Consider the following 21,758-nt stretch of genomic DNA (forward strand, 5'->3'; position numbering starts at 1 on the left):
GACAGGAACTCTGAAACTTTACTTTTTAAATGAAACACTTGAATGGTAATGTTAACAGCATAGGGAGAGGGTAAAAGGTATAATTTATTTTAAAAAGTTTATGTAGTAAACTCAATTATTAATTGGCAAAAATATAATAATAAAGAGCCAGCTGCAGAAAGCTGCAGAAAGAAGTACTAGTCTGCCATCTACTGTTCAAATAAGTCAGAGTTAATTTTTGTCAGGTTTTAATGTGCATTCTACTTGGGAAGTGGAGGGATGGAGCACAGACAACACTGTCAAAAATAGAGATTATGAGATCCAACTTAGATATTCTGGCTCTGTACAACTAGGATGTGATTCAGGAATATGCTTTGGTTAGAAGCACCTATGTTGATGCTATGCAGGTAGTTCCCTAAACATACCTTAAGAGTTTTTCAAATTTTTCTTTACTATCATAAAAGTACGGTACACTCTTCAGACACACCAGGCATAACAGTTTCATCCCTGACCCATGCATCACAGATGGTTGAATTGGAAATTTAAAAATAAATAAACAAACCTAATCTCTTTCATGGCCATTCAGACATTTGCATGTGCATCGAATAGTGCTTCGTGTCTAGTTTTCCAGCTATAGAATTTGCTAATAAAATGTGCATTATTAAGTTTTTAAAATTGGCAAGTTTTTAAAATTTTTCCTTGAATTATTTTCTGTGGGGAGTATTTATTTTTGAAAGGATTATGTTTCTATTGTTTCTGTTACCTTCATCATATACTTGCTTTTTTCCTGTTAGGATAATTATTGATGGAGCCAATCTGACTATAGCTAATATCACCTTAGAGGACCAAGGAATATATTCCTGTTCAGCTCACACTTCCCTGGATAGCACTGCTGATATGACTCAAGTAACTGTCCTGGGTAAGTGCACTAACAAAGACATCTCTGTTCATTTCTTCTCCACTACTGATTAAAGTCTACTGTTCTTGGGCAATTAAACCAATGATTACTTAAGCCCCTATACATTTATTGTTAGTTTGAAATTTTCAATTTAAAGAGTAACCCCACTTTTGAATGATTTCACCTCTTCTGGCTCTAAAAAAGTTAATTAATGCTTAATTTCTTTTTTCTTCTTGGGTAGTGTTACCAAAAGCAGTGGGAGGCAGGTGATGCTATCAGCAGAAAGAAAACTCAAGTATGCATGAGTTCCCAGGACTCTTGAGTAGGCTTTCCTAGTGTGTGGAGAAATGGGGCTGAGGAATGGAGCTGGAATAGCGTGGAGGAGTCAGGGTCGGGGTCCTGTGGAGATTGCACAGTGGTCATGTTCTATACCCGAGGCCTAGACCGAGCTCCTAGGGTGCCAGGAAAGTGAGGGAGGAATTTCAAGGATTCTTTCAAGAAAGGTCCCTGATTTTCTTTTTGTAATAATAATGCTAATTAGAAAACACCGTACACACTTCACTGGTATACTCAATGCAATTACCCCTGCAGTCACCCATGTTTACAGCTCTTAGACCATCTGTTGGATATCTCTTCTAATTTCCCTTCCAGATTCACTCTCCACCAGCTCTCTGAATCTGGAAACCTGGCCTGTGTGGACATCAATAAACCACTTACCCTCAAGCTTTCATTTGGTTCAGCCAGTGGGGAGCCCTGGCAGTAGAGGCGGTGGGCGGGTGTGTTTTTTCTAGATACTCCCTCCCTGCAGGGTGGCTGTGTCCCTCTGCCAAAGTCATTGATTTTTTTTTTTTTAAGTTCATTTTATTGAAGTATAGTTAACTTACAAAGTTGTGTTAGTTTCAGGTGTACAACAGAGTCAATCAGTGATATATATACATATATCCATTTCTTTTCAGCTTCCTTTTCCTATGTGATTCTTTTCATATAGGTTATTGCACAGTATTGAATAAATTACCCTGTGCTCTATTGTAGGTCCTTGTTGACTATCTATTTTATAGATAGTAGTGTGTCTATGTTAGTCCCTCCCCCCACCCACATTTCCCCCTTTGGTAACAATAAATTTGGTTTCAAAATCTTTGAGTCTGTTTCTGTTTTGTAAGTTCTTTTGCATCACAAAAAGAAGAGAACCAAAGAGGAACAAAGTCATTCATTCTTGCCAGGAGGCTTTCTCCACACAGTTCTCTCTGATGAGATTCTAGTAACTGCCCCGCACCACCCCACCCAGACCTCTTGCACCTGTCTTTTGAAAAAGCCTTTATTAAAAACTCTTTCAGACAAAGACAAATACCATATGATATCACTTATAACTGGAATCTAATATCCAGCACAAATGAACATCTCTTCAGAAAAGAAAATCATGGACTTGGAGAAGAGACTTGTGGCTGCCTGATGGGAGGGGGAGGGAGGGGAGCTTGGGCTTATCAGATACAACTTAGAATAATTTTACAAGGAGATCCTGCTGAATAGCATTGAGAACTTTGTCTAGATACTCATGTTGCAACAGAAGAAAGGGTGGGGGAAAAAATGTAATTGTAATGTATACATGTAAAGATAACCTGACCCCCTTGCTGTACAGTGGGAAAAAAAAAAAAAAAAAACTCTTTCAACTACCCTAAGTTGTGTGGACTGTCTATGCTCTGCTGGGACTCTGACAAAGACATTTTTATAGTTCTCTTTCATGATTCAGTGGGCCCCATTTAGTTTTCCTTTAGTTTGCTGGCAGTCCCTAGAAGTGTTTGGTTAGGTCTCAATGCCTTTGTCATATTGAAACTGACAATACTTATGACTTGAACCTAGCCAGAACCCAGATTGGGACTTTAACTCATGATCTTTAAATTAGAATCACTCACCCAGTGTCTGGACTTACTGAGGTTCAGGTTCTTAGTGCTTCAGCACAGACGGATTTCAGCTAGAGACAAAGTAATAGGCAAGAAATAGATTTATTAAGATAATATGCTTGTGAGAGATGCAAGCAGGCAGGCAAGGAGGCTCTGCCCTGAGGATTAGATGGGCTACATTTTTATAATCCAAGGGAAGTAGGGAGTAGGAAAAGACTTACTCCTCTTTCTTTAAGTAGAATCAGTCAGGCTTACATCATTAGCTCCCCCTTCCTGTCAGGTAAGGGAGTATTTGACCCTAAGAGGTCAAACTAGGATGTCATGTTGCTTATTCAAATCAGCAGAAGGGGGAGTTCCCTTCATGGCTTAGCAGTTAATGAACACGACTAGGAGCCATGAGGATGCGGATTTGATCCCTGGCCTCAGTGGGTTAAGGATATGGTGTTGCCATGAGCTGTGGTGTAGGTCACAGATGCGGCTTGGATCCTGTGTTGCTGTGGCGTAGGCTGCAGCTGTAGCTCCAATTAGACCCCTAGCCTGGCAACTTCCACATGCCACGGGTGTGGCCCTAAAAAAACAAAAAGACCTGTGTGACTATCCTACTCCACCCCATCAATATATCTAGATGATGATTATTAATAAGCATTTGTATCTTTAACGCTCTGGTTGGTAACCACAGGTACAGACTGAGGAAAGAATTCCATCTCATGAGGTAGGCTGGTTAAAAAAAAGGTAAACAGGCTAGATCTCTGTTAGTGGAGCAAATGGCCACTATATTTTAAGTGAGCTAAGTGACTACCACGTTTGAAGTGAAACAAATTGCCATTATGTCTTAGGTAAAGCAAATGGCCACCATGTTGGGTTTCCTGAAAAAAGAGCCATCCCCAGGTGGTAAAAGATATGGACTTGATTCAATAGAATGAAACTTTTAGGTGATAGGTTTCACCACAGTATTTTCAGCTACCTCAGGGACTGTAAACAGAAAGGTTCAATCCTTGGTAATCATTCCAATTGTAGTTCACCAGATAAAATAGTTTCTCCCATGCACAACAGTTTTAAGTGTCAGGATCCCTGGGCATTGCTCCTGAGTATTTCAAGCAATGGCAAGTGGACAGGGCTCCCTACCCCTTGGTACCTACCATCTAAGTCTTGTGCCATTTATTATATGTCTTGTAACTAGGCTGTCATCTTCTAGATAACTTTAAATAAAAAGTAGCTATGATTAGAAATACTGTTTATTCATGAAGTAATTACTGTTTATTTTAGAAAGAAAATAAAACAGTAAACAAATATTCTGAGATGGGCTGCATTTTCTTAACCACTTCTTGGCATTTACATTCTGATTTTTTAGGCCAGCCTCTGATTTTAAGAAGCATATCCCTGTAAGTGGCAGTAATAAATGACAAATCCATGTATAGTTTCTAAGAAGACTTTTTCCTGGAAAGCAATTTTTTAAAGCTTGTGCTAGACCGATTTCAATCAGAAGTTATTTTCAGAAGGCTTAGCAGAAACATCCTTTAAGAATATCAGACTTTTAGATCTCAGTTGTGTGCCATCAGTTGTAGCTACATATAATTCTCAGGAACAGCAAATTGTTTTAAATATGGAAAGGTGATTTTTAATTTTTTAAATTTATTGAAGTATAGATGATTGACAGTGTGTTAATTTCTACTGTATATTAAATTGACTTAGTTATACATGTATATTGTTTTTCATATTCTTTTCCATTATGGTTTGTTATGGAATATTGAATATAGTTCCTTGTACAGTAGGACCTGGTTTATACATTGTGTATGTAATAGTTTTCCTCTGCTAATCCCAAACTCCCAATACATCCCTCATCTACCCCTGTCCCCCTTGGCAACCCCAAGTTTGTCTTCTATGTCTGTGAGTCTCTTACTGTTTCATAGATACATTCATTTGTGTCCTATTTTAGATTCTACATATAAGTGATATCGTATGTATTTTCTTTATCTTTCTGACTTGCTTAGTATGATAATCTCTAGTTCCATCCATGTTGCTATGAATGAATGGCATTATTTTGTTCTTTTTTATGGCTGAGTGGTATTCCATTGCATATATATACCACATCTTCTTTATCCATTCTTCTTTCAATGGACATATAGGTTGTTTCCATGTCTTGACTATTGTGAATAGTGCTGCTATGAACATAGGGGCACATGTGTCTTTTCAAATTAGAGTTTTTTTCCCCAGATATATGCCCAGAAGTGGCACTGCTGGATCACATGGAAACTGAAAATGACAATTTTTTTTTTCTTTTTAGGGCCACACTGCTGCACATGGAAGTTTCTAGGCTAGGGGTCGAATTGGAGCTGCATCTGCCTGCCTATGCCACAGCTACAGAAACACAGTATCCATGCCAGAAAGAGCAAATTTTAGTATCTGACACAACAGGCTGCATTGGTTGCTCCAAGAAACTTCAAAAATTAGTGGATTTAGGAAGTGCTGAAGAGAAACCCAAGTTCTCTGAGCTCAGCCTCAAGCCTGTTGAAGAAATAATTTCTTATTTAAGCCTCTACAGTTTGGACACAGTAACTGACTACATTTAAAAAAAAAATGTTCTTTCCTGAATTGAAAGCAGTGCTTGTCAGTATCAATTTCCAACAGTTGTCAAATACTCAGTGGGAATGATAGATAGTGTTTCCTACTTAGAGAAGAAAAAGCAAATAAGAAGGCTGTATTAGATATTACTTTCATTGTCTCCTCTGAGCAAAGATAAACATCCTTGAATATATGAGAATTTTGGAATTCTCAAATTTGGAAAGTAAGGATCATTAGAGATGAGTTTTTTTCTTTTTTACTGTCGCTTTTATTTTTAAAGGACCAGAAATTTCCATGTATTTTAACACTCAATATTTGTCATCGCCTACTCAATTTTCTAGTCACAGCATTTACCAGGGCCATACCTTCCTCTTCCACTAAACTCCTTGCCTATTCTTCTTTAGAATGCCAGGCCAGCAGAGTATAAAAGTTGCTAAAATATGCTGCTAATTCATTGTTATAAATTAAAAATCCAAAGCATGAAGAAAAGAAAGCCTGAGTTCATGTTTTCTGTTTTTCTGTAGTCTTAGGACCTAATTTTATTGCTCTACTATAATTACATGCATGATTGGAGTGATGATATATTTTTCACCTGTTTAGTCACAAAACATTTTTGTGCAAGGCACTGTGAGTAGTGCCAATATTAATAAAATATGGTTCCTACTCCTGAAGATCTGTTTCATCACATACAGGAGATAAGCCAGACATATAAATGAAGTTTATGAGCTGGAAGATACTGATCCACTTGATATAGTTCCTATTTTTCAAAATTCAGTTTTCCTAACATCTCCTGAGTACTTGTTCAGAAATGCGGGTTCCTGGGACCACCTCCTTTCAACAAGCCAGAGAGACAGAGCCCAGAAATCTTTGTTGTTCATAACCACTCCTAAAAGAGTTTTGATGCTGATGGTCAAGGATGGTCCCTTGGGAACTGGAATCAGAGTAGAGGGAGGTAATTCTTAGATTAGGGAATAGATGTGAAGGAGGCTGCATCTGAAATAGAACCAGAAAGACTGGTGAGATGTGGATAGCTGAGAGAAGACCAGGGTTCAAGGGAAAGGGGATTTGAAATGTGCCTGAGTAAGGAAATGGGATTGACAAAGGCCATGATGTGCTTTCTTCTTACCTTTATTTTTCATTATTAATTAGATGTTCCAGATCCACCAGAAAACCTTCAATTGTCTGAAAGACACAACAGGAGTGTTCGGCTGACGTGGGAGGCTGGAGATGACCACAATAGCAATATTAGCGGTAGGGAAAACTTTGGATAACTATGTTCTCCAGAGTCAAAATTAATATGAAAGCCATTGTTACCATCATGGGTGGATTATCTTATTAAAGCATCCTTTAAAAATTTTAATATTGTATATAAATCCAAGTATAACTTAAACATTCTCAATCTGTTCTAACTTGTTTTTCTATGCTTCTCCTGTCAGAATATATTGTAGAATTTGAAGGAAACAAAGAGGAACCTGGAAGGTGGGAGGAATTGGCTAGAGTCCCAGGAAAGGAAACAACAGCCACGTTATCTTTGGCTCCGTATGTGAGGTACCAGTTCAGGGTCATAGCCATGAATGAAGTAGGGAGAAGCCAACCTAGCCAGCCATCAGACCATCATGAAACACCCCCAGCAGGTATGTCAGTTCACACTTCAAGTTGCGAACAAAATAGTTGAGTTTGCCACATCTTTGAACATCTTTTTTTTTTTTTTTTAAATAAAGGGGTTGAAAACATCATATAGAATTTTAGATTTTTTCCAAAAGATAGCTTGAAAGCTTCTGTCAACTAACAGTACAAGTAGTAATAGCAAATATTCAGAGTACATCAGCCTCATAAGCAGTTCATACATGGGTGATAGAGAGCAGGAAATAACAGGGCGCTAAACAAGCAAGCATTACTGTAACTTCTGATAGCTCAATATGGTGTTAAAATCAGATACCATGAAAGTATACTCTAAAGTGCAGTTCAGTATATGTAGAGAGAAATTCAACTCTTCCCTTTATTTTTCTCCTCATGTCAGCTTTCTGGAATAAAACATTTGACATATGATAGGCAGCTTGTTAAATTTTCAGTGTATCTAAAGTCATTAATTTTATACATCTAGTGTATTTTTTGTATTTCAGTATCTAAATAGAATGATATCTAATATCTATGTAAATTCCCAAGTTGCATTTTTTTAAAAGTTCTCAAGAATGAGCTTGCTATAGTCCGTACAGAAGTTGAAAAATAATATTGTAAGCATAAGACTTATATAATGTTAGAAACCATATAACTAAAGAATGTTAGTGCTGAAATTTGTATTTCTGAATTGAGTTTGGTTATCAATGTGGCCATGGCCTGGTATTTATTTTTCCCCTGGGTGAAATAAATATGCTAGGATATAATTCCCTTTTTGGATTGCAAAAAGCAGGAAGGGGTAATAACTGAATCAGAAACTTGTATGATTTTAGCATAGGTTCAACTTGGTACTAAATTCTATACTTAGCCCTGTTTTAAAAAATTGATCCATCCGAATGTATTTCATAGGAACATTACCTGCTGTTTCCTACTCGATGTCCCTAAAACTTGGCAGTTGAAGTTCATACACATACTTTAATTGTGTTTATTTAGAGGCAAATATTCACAACAAACTTTCTAATAGTAAGTCTAATGGAAAAAGTAAAGCAGGTTTAAAACTAAAATGGATATTTAAACAGTTGGCTTAGGATTTTAAAGAGAAGATTTAAAATGAAGATATATGAAGTAAACCATCTACTTCTTGTTGAATAATAATTACATCACTCCACAAACATGATTTTACTCATTTAAATAAAATGTATATTTGAAAGCTGCCTTGGAGTTCCCGTTGTGGCGCAGTGGAAACGAATCTGACTAGGAACCATGAGATTGTGGGTTCCATCCCTGGCCTCACTCAGTGGATTAAGGATCCAGCATTGCCTTGAGCTGTGGTGTAGGTTGCAGACGAGGCTCAGATCTGGTGTTGCTGTGGATGTGTTGTAGGCCGGCAGCTGTAGCTCCGACTGGACCTCTAGCCTGGGACCCTCCATATGCTGCGGGTGCAGCCCTAAAAAGCCAAAAAAATTAAAAATAAAAAATAAATAAAAAAATAAGAAAAAGCTGCATTATATGAAGTGGTAGATGTACTAACTAATCTCATTGTGGTAATCATTTTACAATATATGCATAGAAATACTTTATATATATTTGATACATACACATTATAAAATCATTATGTTGTATACCTTAACCTTACATGATGTTACGTCAATTATATCTCAGCAAAGCTGGAAAAAAAAAAAAAAAACAACTGCTCTATATCTTTTTATAAACTGGGCCAGATAGAAATAAATAAGTAGAATCAAAGTTATTTAAAAATCTGTTTTTCGTGGGAGGAGGGATGAATGATGACTTATCTCTGGACTGAACAATGGGAAAAATGAATTTTAATATTTAAAATTTTTTCAGCTCCAGACAAGAATCCACAAAACATAAGGGTTCAAGCTTCTCAACCCAAGGAAATGATAATCAAATGGGAGGTGAGGATTCTTTAATGTGTTATTTATTACCTTTGTGGTCTTTTAATTTTTTTAGGTCTGAATGCTAAGTATAATGATAAAATGATATTTTTAAGAACAAATGAATAAGATTTGTATATTTTATAAATATATTTCATTTGTGTATTTTAAAGATCACTGTGATAATATTGTGAAATAGAGTTTAACAGTGGTAGAAAATTTAAGGACGGTTCACAGGTTGACTTCCCATTCTAATCTATTACCAAAAGTTTACAGCTCCTAATATTTTTATAGAATAAATCCTCTCCCATTTAAAGAAATGAATCCTCTCCCATTTAAAGAAATACTAAAAATATTTCACTAAATTTTGGTATATTGGCTAATAAAGATTTTACATATCAAAAGGATGACTCCCAAGGAATAGTCACTACTTCTTAAGCACTATTAGGCATTTTGTATACTCATTTCAAATTCTGAGAACAGTGTAGTCAAGAGAGCATCTTTAATACTGTGTTTTAGATACAGAAACTGCTTTTTATTTTATTTTATTTTATTTTTTTGTCTTTTGTCTTTTTAGGGCTTCACCCACAGCATATAGGAGCTTCCCAGGCTAGGGGTCCAATCAGAGCTACAGCTGCTGGACTATGCCACAGCCACAGCAATGTGGGATCCGAGCCATGTCTGTGACCTACAGCACAGCTTATGGCAACCTGGATCCTCAACCCACTGAGTGAGGCCAGGGATCGAACCCGCAACCTCATGGTTACTAGTTGGGTTCGTTAACCACTGAGCCACTATGGGAACTCCCAGAAACTGCTTTTTAAAATTTTATTTTTATTAGCGTATAACTGATTTACAGTGCTGTGTCAGTTTCTACTGTACAGTAAAGTGACCCAGTCATACGTATATGTACATTCTTTTTTTCATATAATCTTCCATCATGTTCTGTCTCAAGAGATTGGATCGATTTCCCTGTGCTACACAGTAGGACCTCATTGCTTATCCATTCTAACTATAATAGTTTGCATCTACTAATCCCAAACTCCCCATCCATCCCACTGAGGACCAGGCTGATTGATAAACCTTCTCATCACCACATGCATAGAAATCAACAGTGATAGGACTTAAACATGAATATCTTTGGACTTCAAATTCTACTTATTCTCTTTTTATATATCTCTATTAAAAGTTATTAAAGCAGTCATTCCTCTTTGAATTTGACATAAAATTTTATACCTGCACAGATGATATTTTGTGTGTCATTTCTAAATTTCTTCTGCAATAGTGGAAAATTTTTTCCTCTCTACTATTTTAACATATTTCATGAAAAAGTATTCTAATTTACTTGAAAGGAGATTACCATTTAATAATTCTGATTAATAGTAGGTTTCCAACATTGAATTAGTTGAATGTTACAATGTACATTGGAATATGTTAATTTATTTCTGCTCCTCATTCCAGATGTGATTTTGGGAAGAATTTTAGATATGTAAATTTTGATTTCATTTTTTCTTTATCATAGCTTGGTCTTATAACATTGCCTATCCCTGCAAAATATATGGTCAACATTTTTATGTCAAAACAATCCTTTATTCCCATTTCAGTGAAATTGTTTTGCAAATTTAAAATTTGAAAAAGTAATACATAGAAACTAAATATATTCAAGGTAATTATTGTTTTCTTGAATTTGTGGCCATAAATAGCTGCTACTACACAGTCCTGATGACTACTTAATTTAGAATCTTAAATTTTAGTATCGTATTCCCTTTGAGTATCTGTCATATCCTTTTTTGAGTTCCATGGAATTTTCCACAAGATAGATGACACAACAGGTTGGGTGACAATAATAATGTATATTTATCAGGTCAGTTCCTCAGAGAAGTATACCATATTCCACTAACATGAACTCATTAATCCTCACTACTGGGAGTTCCCATTATGGCTTAGTGGGTTAGACACCTGACTGGTGTCCATGAGGATACTGGTTCAATCCCAGGCCTTGCTAAGTGGGTTAAGGATTTGGTGTTGCCGTGAGGTGTGGTATAGGTTGTAGATGTGGCCTGAATTGCTTGTTGCTCTGTCTGTGGTGTAGGCTGGCAGTTGCAGCTCCAGTTGGACCCCTAGCCTGGGAACTTCCATATACTGCACCTGGGGCCCCAAAACAAAACAAACAAAACCCTCACCATCCTCTATGGGGGAAGGGTGGGGGTGAAGGAGCTTCGGTGGCCCACCATATCAGCATTACATTTCACGTAGACAAGCCGGTACCAGCAATTTAAAGATCTTACCCAGATGCCATGCCCTAGATCAGTAAGGGAAAGAGCAGGAATCTTCAGTCCTTCTTACTTATCATCTTACTCATAAATCACCTTTTTGCCCCCCTCAGAAGATGTACAAGGCTGATTACAAATGCTGTCTTCTTGGAAGAGTGGGATTAAACCATGAAAGTATTTACAATTTGTCTTTGAAGAGTAAATTACATGTAATTTAGTAATTAATTGACCAGAGGAAGGAAGCAGTCAGAAAGATTTGGAACTATATTGACAATTTCATTCATAATATAATCCATTCATAATATATTCCACTCTGTTTATCACATACAACTTTGAAATATCAGTGATCTAATAACTATATAAGCACAGCCAGTGAAGTTTAAGAACATTTATTCATTGGTTATTGTTTTGCTTGGATTATCCTACAAAAAGGAGTTAGTGCCCAGACATTGTAAAACAACTATTCTTGAATAAAAAATTTAAAAAAAGAGTTAGATGCCAGATGTTTCCCAAGACAACAAGCAGACAATGTGAATGTATTACCAGATCCCCTCTAAAGACTGACTTATAGAACAATTCCTGTCTACAAGGTAATGATTAGAGAAAAGCAGTTTATTCTTTTTATAAAAGTTTATCTTTCACAAAAGGATTAAATAGGAACAAACTAGTCTGTAATTTTTCTTTGTTTTTTCTTCTTAGCATTACATATGTTTAAAAATAATATGAAGTCCTTGGTTTATATATGGCAGTTAAAAAAATAGTCTTATTCTTCCAGAATGTATAATCTCATTGAAGAGACAGGTAATAAGCAAATACTTGAGAAATAAAATAATACCATTTAATGAAAAATTCAGTGGAGGAAAATAATATATAAGTAGGTTATTAATAAATGTGCATTTATTCATTGAACGGGTAAAACTTATAGTCAAGAATGAATTTCAATTTATTTAGCTAATGTTCTCTTTTATGTGAATTATTTCTATAAATTTGTCACATTAAATACTAAAGACAAATTAAAAATAATGTATTAAATTCTAAATTAATAGAATTAGTCTTTTACTTAGCATTATCTTCTAAAATTCATTTTTCGTGTATTAGGTAGGTCATGATTCACCCACATATTTTGTTAAAAAAATGATAGTATCCTATCCCTCAAAACAGAAAAAAAAGAGCCCACTGCAACATGGTTAAATAATTATATCATGATAACATTTACTTGACTTTTCTCTTTGTTCTTAAGTGTAAATATATTTGTTAAATTTGAACTTCAATAAAATGGCCAATTTCTAATCTCATGGACTCCAAAAAATAAACATAACAAATAAAAACCCAACTCACTCATGTTTGGGAAATAGGAACTTTAATTCTCTGATTCTGTGATCACAGCCAAGTTGTTTCACTCCTAAAGGACCTAGGACTTATTATTTCCGCTGCAAGTCTAATAAGAAAATCCCCTGGCTTTAAAACGAATTCAGGCAGTACAGAAAATCTGTCTAGTTGCTAGATCAGTCACTATAACCTTGCTTTGTTAATAGTTCTCTTTGAAAATACAATGGAAGTATAGTTTTTGCCTAGAAGATTATACACAGTAAGTTTTTCTAACAATGTCATGGCTTCTCACATCCTTAGAAGGGCACCCAGGGACCCCTCAGAGAGTTGCCTATACATGAAGGGAAGAAACTCTTTTACAGAGATTGCTTCCTCTGGAGATGCTTCAGGAAGGCAAGGAAGGGTGGGTGGTCTCTCCCCACCACCCACATCTCTGGATCCTTCTTGGTCCTATGGTCTCTTCTCTCTTTTGGGCACCTGAGAACTTGTTGAGGTTTTATTGTCCACTGTCTGAAAGTCAAGTACAAGGTATTCTTGTGGCTTATTCAGGAGTCTTGGCACCAAGGAAGCTGGCAATTTAGATAAGATTTTTCTTAATAAGTGTTACCTATGGTGGCACAGTTTGTTTTAAAATATTCCAGCCAGCTTTGTCACATGTAACTAATTTTCCTGAAGCAAAACATGTAAATTGAATAATAGCATGTGTATACATTTATTGTCAGTGAGGACTGAGGAAATTGTAATTCCAGATTGCAGTACGGAACAAAAATCTGTGTTCTAATTTATCTGGGCAGTGCTAAAGCCTCTGGGGAATTTACATCAACACAAGAGTAAAAAATATCCTGGGGCAAAGCTTTAAATGCAAAATATAAACAATGACTATGAAAATCTCAGAAGGTTTCTGTTGTGTTATTTTTTTCCTCCTATTGAATTTAAGTATTCGCCCTGGAATAGCATAGACTTGACATTATTTTACTGATAAGAGTGCTATACTTTCAACTTAGTTCCATCCAATCCCTCTAATAAGTATTTTTGTAAATTAGATTGAGTCAAGAAATATCACAAATTCCTTAATAACACTATGTATATTATTGAATAACTTGCATATACAGACAAAATTACCACTTATATAAGTGACTCATAATCTAGGACTAAAATCACATTTTTATGTATTCTATATAACTGATGTATTTAAATTGACATTCTGACTTTTGTGATATTAAACAGGAGGCTTAAATCATAACGTTTTTGAATTAAAGTATTATTCAATTAAAAAACAGAGTGGAAATAACCAATTTTCTGTATGAAAAATTCCTCCATTAAATGTTCCTCTATGGCAAAGTAAAATGGAGGGTGGGGAGCACTTTCTCTGAAAAGAAGTAGAATAATCAAGGAGGAATTGTTGGGGAGTTATTTTATTATAGAGAGGAGCTACATCTTCTGGTTACTAATGTATAAAGATGCATATTACCCCCAAAATATTTACTTCCTCACTTCTTGGAAGGAAGATGGAGGAGGATGAATGTAGTCAGGAGGAAATGGTTCTGAATCAAAAGTCGTGGAAAATTCCTGTTTACACACAGGGAATTCATGACCATGTCCTTTTTATTTCTGCCAGTTTTTTGAAAGTGCAAAGAATAGAATATAAAACAAAATGTAAACAAAAGCTAAAACTCTGTGGAATTTCTTCGTAAATTCTTTAATATATGAACAGGTAGACCATCACAAGGACATAATCCAGGCATCTAAACTATGGACTTCTTACTACTTGGGGAAACGATCTTTTTGTTGCAGTGATACTTATGCCTCTTAGGGGTGGCTTCTCTGTCTCTGTGGTCATACAGGATGAGTCTTGCCTTCTCTTTTAGCCTTTGAAACCCATGGAGCAGAATGGACCAGGACTGGAGTACAGAGTGACCTGGAAGCCACAGGGAGCCCTAGTGGAGTGGGAGGAAGAAACAGTCACAAACCACACTCTGCGGGTGATGACACCTGCTGTCTATGCTCCATATGATGTCCAAGTTCAAGCCATTAATCATCTGGGCTCTGCCCCTGACCCTCAGTCAGTGGTTCTTTATTCTGGAGAAGACTGTAAGTGATGCACCTGAAACTCCAAGCCCTTGGAGAGAAGTTTCTCTCAATATATAGTACTTCTATTGGTAAACCTTTTTGAGCAACTAGTGCGTGATGATCTACTTGGTGTGTGAGAGAAAAAGACATACAACACACAGTTCTTACTTTAAGGTTGAGTGCAGGACAGTCGATCAGGCTAGAATGGTAAGGAAGGATGTTGAGAGGTTTAATTGTAGTCATTTTCCCAATAAAGCTATTTCTCTATTGAGAGTTAAAGACCTGCAATTCAATGAATACAATTTAGCAGCCTAAATGTCTTAAAATTTTTAATTATATCTGCCCTTACTTGTTAAAGATTTGCTAACCACTGCTGCTGCCATGTTCTGGCTTCGGTTGCATGTCTAGAGCCTTCCTTACATAGATGAAGTGCAGAACCAGATTTGTGTGTAGAATTACACACAGAATTTTGAGATACTGGTGGTAGGATATTATCATTAAATGCTTACGCCATCATAACAGCTGCAAATAAATTATTAGAAAAAGGAAAGACTGGAGTTCCTGTCGTGGCGCAGTGGTTAATGAATCTGACTAGGAACCATGAGGTTGCGGGTTCGATCCCTGGACTTGCTCAGTGGGTTAACGATCTGGCATTGCTGTGAGCTGTGGTGTAGGTCGCAAATGCGGCTTGGATCCCACATTGCTGTGGCTCTGGCGTAGGCTGGTGGTTACAGGTCGGATTAGACTCCTAACCTGGGAACCTCCATATGCCACGGGAGCAGCCCTAGAAAAGGCAAAAAGACAAAAAAAAAAAAAGAAAAAAAGGAAAAGGAAAGACTGCATTTCAAATCAATGCACACAGTAGGAGTTATTCTCATTGTTCTTACAGTGTTCAAAGTAATATTTTGATTATTCTTACAGTATCCAAAGTAATATTTTGATTGGAAAATAAAGAATGTGAAAGAACTAGTGCCTTAATTACCTGCTACCTCAAGTCTCATCATACAGGACTTATCACTGTGAACTAGAATATGAGTCTTGACTGCTGTGGGTTTGGCTTATTCCTCTGTAGTTAGCTCCCCTAGAGAATGGAGATAATGATACCACTTTGTAGGGCTATTCTAAGGATTATGTGAGCCAGTCCTGGACAGGCCCTTAGAATAGTGTCTGACACTTAGAATATGCTCAATTAATGTTAGGTCTTGTCATTAATATTAATCAAACTCCCAAGTAGTTTTAGTTATACTATTAGTCTAGTACAGGTATTTCCAAAGGCAAGATGCCCACTGAAGATTTCACTGGCCACTGTTTTCAGTTATAAGCCCACACTGTATCCATCCAGAGAGGGGCTTTTCTCAGTGTGGTACAGGTTCTCCTTTTCTGTAGAAACCTCTTTGAGCCCTGAAACTCTTCTGTATTGAGAACTTCTCTTGGTTCCATATGATTTGAGAAAAGTGATTTCTTCAGATGGAAACAAAAGAAAGATCACCTTTTGAAAAGAGTTCTAATAATTATGTTTGGAGATCATTGAAAGATAATCATTCTTCTATCCTTACCAGATCCTGATACAGCTCCAGTGATCCATGGGGTGGATGTTATAAATAGCACATTAGTTAAAGTTACCTGGTCAACAATTCCAAAGGAAAGAGTCCATGGACATCTGAAAGGATATCAGGTTTTTATCCTAGATTTTCTTCTTCTCATTGTTGAATTAATATCTTTCCTGTAAACAAAAAGTGATTTCAGAAGGAGCCAAATGAGAATCTGGCACCATGGCTGATATGTTAAAGAATTCTAATTTTCATTGCTGCAGGTAAACTGGTGGAAAACAAAAAGTCTGCTGGATGGAAGAACACATCCCAAAGAAGTAAACGTTCTGAGATTTTCAGGACAAAGAAACTATGGAATGGTCCCTTCTCTAGATGCTTTTAGTGAATTTCATTTAACAGTCTTAGCCTTTAATTCCAAAGGAGCTGGTCCAGAAAGTGAGCCTTATGTATTTCACACACCAGAAGGAGGTGAGAGAATAACAATGTAAAATAAATGTCCAGGTTATAAGTAAACAACAATTAAAAATAACACATTAAATTAAGGAGTTAGCTTCACAATTTCTCAATGGCCAAAACATTTCTCCCTTATGAGTAGTTAATTAATTTGTATGTCATAGGAGTTAGCTTCCCAATTTCTATGAAAAACTGTAATCTAATTTTTTTAAGGACATTTACCGATTTATGTTTACATGTTTTCTAGTACCTGAACAACCAACTTTTCTCAAGGTCATCAAAGTTGATAAAGACACTGCCACTTTATCCTGGGGACTACCTAAGAAACTGAATGGAAACTTAACTGGCTATCTTTTACAGTACCAGATAAGTAAGTACAAATTTGAATTAGATTTACCTGTTAGTGTTTTATTTTTCAGTTGAATATTTGGTTTACTATGCTGAGAATCTAATGATCATTGTTTGTAGGCTGGCACACTTCCTCATAGCAGAGAGGTCTGTAAACTGGCTTACAGACCAAATCCAGGCCACTGCCTGTTTTAAAGAAAGTTTTATTGGAACACAGCTTTGTCCGCTCAAAGTTGGATATAGGTGCTTTCTCACAACGATGGCAGAGAAGTTGCAACAGAGATTGCATGGCCCACAAAGTCTAAAATATTTACAGTCTAGTCCTTTTCAGAAAGGTTTAGTAATTCCTGTTTTGGAAGAGAAGCAATATGTGAATAGAAAACACATATAATATTTATAAGAGACCTTGAGAATTAGGAAATATGCAGAGAAAAGGCTTAGTAAATGATGTAGTAAAGATTCAAAACACACAACTTCCACACTACACTGCCTCTTATTTCTCTGATACATGTTTCCAGTTTCAACCCTTCACATATATATTTTTTTGGGGGGGGGTGTTGGCCACACCCATGGCAGGTGGAAGGTGCCAGGCAAGGGATTTAACCCACACTGGAGCTGCAAACTGTGCCTCAGCTGTGGCAATTCTGGATCCTTAACCAGCTGTGCCACAAAGGAACTTACATCAACCCTGAACATCTTTGTATTTGTAAAATACTCAATTGAAAGCCCACAGTCATGTGATATTGAGAGAACTAAATAGTTGTCTGTGGACCATTCCCCAGAATAGGCTCTCCTCATATGCTGCTGTGACATTAGGTTGAAAACAACATGTTTAGATGAAATAAGGTCCTTTCTAATCCTAATACGTACCATCTTTAGTAGTTTGCAAAGCTAAGTATTATCTCAAAATGGAAATTAGGAGAATGAACTCAGAAAAATTTTAAACGTTGGGAACATAAATACCTAAAGAACCCAAAATACCAGGACTACAGCAACCCAGTCTGCACTGCCTGCAAAAGCCAAGTAGATCCATAGCCTTGATAATAGCAATCCAGGTCAGGTACCAGCCTTAGCTTCTGATAGCCTGTTCTGAGTTGGGTACCTGTGATTAAACAGATAAGGGTATAATACCAACAGAGGTAGAATTTTAGCATTTTTGAGTATTTAATAGGATCAGTACATACTAAAGACTCTTCCTGCATTTGTTCATTAAAACAGGAAATCTATGAGATATGTACTGTCACTACTTTATGGATGAGAGAATTGAAGCTTGTGGAGCACACTTACATAGAGTTATGCAGTAAAATAAGTGTTAGACAAGGATTCAAACCCAGCTCATAATCTATATATAATTGATCTATATAGGAGTTCCTGTCGTGGCACAGTGGTTAACGAATCTGACTAGGAACCATGAGGTTGAAGGTTCAGTCCCTGCCCTTGCTCAGTGGGTTAACGATCCGGCGTTGCCATGAGCTGTGGTGTAGGTTGCAGACACGGCTCGGATCCTGCATTGCTGTGGCTCTGGCGTAGGCCAGTGGCTACAGCTCCGATTGGACCCCTAGCCTGGGAACCTCCATATGCCGTGGGAGTGGCCCAAAGAAATAGCAAAAAGACAAAAAAAAATTGATCTATATATAATATTAAGTTTATTTTAAAATCAAATTCTTGGAATGAACGAAAAAGCTGAAATTCTAACAATTGCAGTGAGTAATGCTTGGTATGTGGCTTTTTAAAATAATTGTATACTTTGCTCTCTATAAATAATAACTTAAATAGGGCAATGATTTATCTCTTTTTATTGCTATCATATGTTCAGAATAGTTAATTGTGTATATGAGAGCTCATATATATTTGATTAAATTCTTACATTGATTGAGGTAGGTTTTCAATTGACTTAGTGGTACTTTAAGTAATTCCCTTAAATAATCTACAAATAGTGACAATTTTACTTCCTTTCACAGTTTGGCTCTTTGGTTTGTTTTTCATTTTCATTCATCTAATTGCATTATATAGAATAATGAAGGCATTTTTCAGTAAATTATTTTTTATGGCCAAGAGGATTTACTCTAGTCCTGTTCTTAACCACTAATGGCTGCCCAACCGTGGACATACTATTTCATCTCTTGGACTATTGCTATGGTAATCTTACAGTCCTTTGTGCTCTTGTACAAATATCATGATCCTGTTATGCTGAACATTATTTGAAAGGCACCATTTAAATCATCTTTTTCCATTTGGGCTTTACATGGTACTTAGTATACAGTAGTATTTAAAAACATAATTTATCAGTTTATTGAGTCTGCATATCTGAGTGTTTTTTGGTGCTATGTATTAAATCAGAAACTATACAAGATGCACATAAACCATTATCCAAATTATTCCACTAAAAGAAGATTAAAGGGTACTTAAGGATACAAGGAAAATATAATAGTGGGAGAAGGGTCATCATTTTTAACAGGTATGGTAAAGCTGAAGTGATTGGCTTCATAGTGATTAAGAACATGGGCTCTGGAGTTAAAAGGCTGTGGTATGGATTTAAATTCCACTTTGTCAGTTACTGGCTCTAGATCTAGGCAAGGTAGTTAATCTTGATAGGTCTTAATTTTCCCATGTATAATACATCCTAATAATTTTATGTACCTCAAAGAATTAAGTGAGTTGATGGCTCTGAATAAGTAAGATAGGGGCTTGCATACTGCAAGCATATATAGAAGCAAAGATAAAAGACAAAATAACTTGAATTTTTTAACTCATTGAATTTTATTTAATTTATAGTTGTACAGCCATCATCACAACCCAGTTTTACAGCATTTCCATTCCAAACCCCCAGCCCATCCCTCCCCTCACATCCCGTGTCCTTTAGTAACCATAAATTTTTCAGGGTTGTTGAGTCAGTTTCTGTTTAGCAAATAAGTTCATTGTATCTTTTTTAAGATTCTACATATAAATGATAGCATGTGCTGTTTGTGTCTCACTGTCTGACTAACTTCACTTAGCATGATAGTTTCTAGGTCCATCCCATGTTGCTGCAAATGCCATTATTTCATTCACTTTTATGACTGAGTAATATGCCATTGTGTATATGTACCACATCTTCTTTATCCACTCCTCTGTTGATGGACATTTAGGTTGCTTCCATATCTTGGATATTGTAAATAGTGCTGCAATGAACATTGGGGTACATATATCTTTTCAAGTCATGGTTTTCTCTGGATAGATGTCCAGGAGTGGGATTGCTGGATCAAATGGTAATTCTATTTTTAGTTTCTTGAGCATTCTCCATACTGTTTTCCATAGTGGTTGCACCAATTTATATTCCCAACTTGAATTTTTAAGACTATGAAACTTAAGACATTAATATTCATGTTTATTTCTTTAGTAAATGACACATATGAGATTGGAGAACTAAATGATATCAACATTACAACTCTGTCAAAGCCCAGCTGGCGTCTCTCAAACCTCAATGCGACTACCAAGTACAAATTCTACTTGAGGGCTTGCACTTCAAAGGGCTGTGGAAAACCAATCACTGAGGAAAGCTCTACATTAGGAGAAGGGAGTAAGTACAGATGGCTTCTGCATGTTGTGCTTTAAACTGCTTTGAAAGGAATGAACCATGCTAGTTATTTTAAGTTAGAAATAATTGTGATTTCAATTTGTGTGACCTTTTGTTTTCCACTGTCATAGAGAATTTGTCTTGTTTCTAAAGTTCACATTGACTCAATTTATGGGTTTCTACACAATAGCCATCAGACTATAGCCTTAGTGTACATAAGGTCAGGAACTATAATTTTATTTAATTCAAATAGGGGGATCTAAGGTTAAAAGTTATTCATAAGGTTAGTAGAGGGATATTTTTCTTTTAGAAATGTTACCACACAGGAAAATACCTGCCTCTTGCCCTGGTAGACATTTTGCAACACTGATCTAATAGATTTCACGTCTATGTCTTAAATCATAGGTACATTGATTCATATAGCAATTTTACTTTATAGTCTGCTGGTTGATGCCAAATAACTGGATTGAAAATATCTCATAAATCTGATTTCATTTGTACAATTCACCTAATTCAATTTCATTTTTCTATTTTTTTCCCACTCAAACCATTTTCCCTTCCCAAATTATTTCTCCAGTTATGGTTTTAGAAGTATTTTTACTAAGCATACTATGACATCAGTAGGGCATCAGGAAAGAATTGAGAAGGTAGAACAAGAAAGGAAAATGAATTAGAGGAACTGATGTAGACACTAACATGTTTAAAAAGAGGGCCTTGTATAGAATTCCAGTTGATCAGACCTAGAGGGATATTCTGAGGAAGGCCAGAGGAAATAGAGAAAATCAGGGAGATACATCAAAGTCATATATGTATCATTTACTGTATGTCCACTGTTCTGGATGTTTTCCAAAATTTTTTTGATTATCCACTGATTCTACCTTTCATCTAAAGAGAAAATAGTAATGAAGAAAATTGAATCATCTATCATTTACAAAGGATGTATATTGAAGTGTATTTAAGTTGCTGAATCACTATAAAATCTGTGTTAGGTGGATGGTTATGTCATGACCCTTATTGTCAGGTTGTTTCTCTCTCTTATTGTTCATACTGGAGGTAAATAATGAAGAGCTTATGTTTTCTTCAAACTCCCTAAATATTCAAAATTCCCTTTTATGGGGAAAAATATATATATGGAGATAGTTTCTCCCAAGAAACCCACTAATTGTTCCCAAGGATGAATTAGATATCAATTGAAATGATGGAGATTCGAAACTCTCTAATGGCTAAAAAGTCCTTATTTCTCAAGAGTTCAAACAAATATAAAGTGTTCAACACAAAGAAAATAACTCAGAAGAGTAGTTATCTAAATATGCAACTTCCGTACCTT

At 36.1% G+C, this 21,758-nt stretch overlaps 1 protein-coding gene across 6 annotated transcripts in view; it reads left to right on the forward strand.

Annotated features, from left to right (window-relative positions):
- CHL1 (cell adhesion molecule L1 like) overlaps positions 1-21,758 on the forward strand; it is a 217,885-nt gene that overhangs the window by 187,880 nt on the left and 8,247 nt on the right. For all 6 annotated transcript variants that reach the window (XM_047779306.1, XM_047779265.1, XM_047779272.1 and 3 more), the window contains 9 exons: positions 774-898; positions 6,487-6,588; positions 6,774-6,971; positions 8,803-8,873; positions 14,323-14,545; positions 16,084-16,199; positions 16,338-16,542; positions 16,775-16,897; positions 20,255-20,434. In XM_047779306.1, coding sequence (XP_047635262.1) covers positions 774-898; positions 6,487-6,588; positions 6,774-6,971; positions 8,803-8,873; positions 14,323-14,545; positions 16,084-16,199; positions 16,338-16,542; positions 16,775-16,897; positions 20,255-20,434 — 1,343 coding nt within the window. The remainder of the gene's footprint in view (positions 1-773; positions 899-6,486; positions 6,589-6,773; positions 6,972-8,802; positions 8,874-14,322; positions 14,546-16,083; positions 16,200-16,337; positions 16,543-16,774; positions 16,898-20,254; positions 20,435-21,758) is intronic.

Source organism: Phacochoerus africanus, chromosome 1, assembly GCF_016906955.1.
Source record: "Phacochoerus africanus isolate WHEZ1 chromosome 1, ROS_Pafr_v1, whole genome shotgun sequence".
NCBI lineage: Eukaryota > Metazoa > Chordata > Mammalia > Artiodactyla > Suidae > Phacochoerus > Phacochoerus africanus.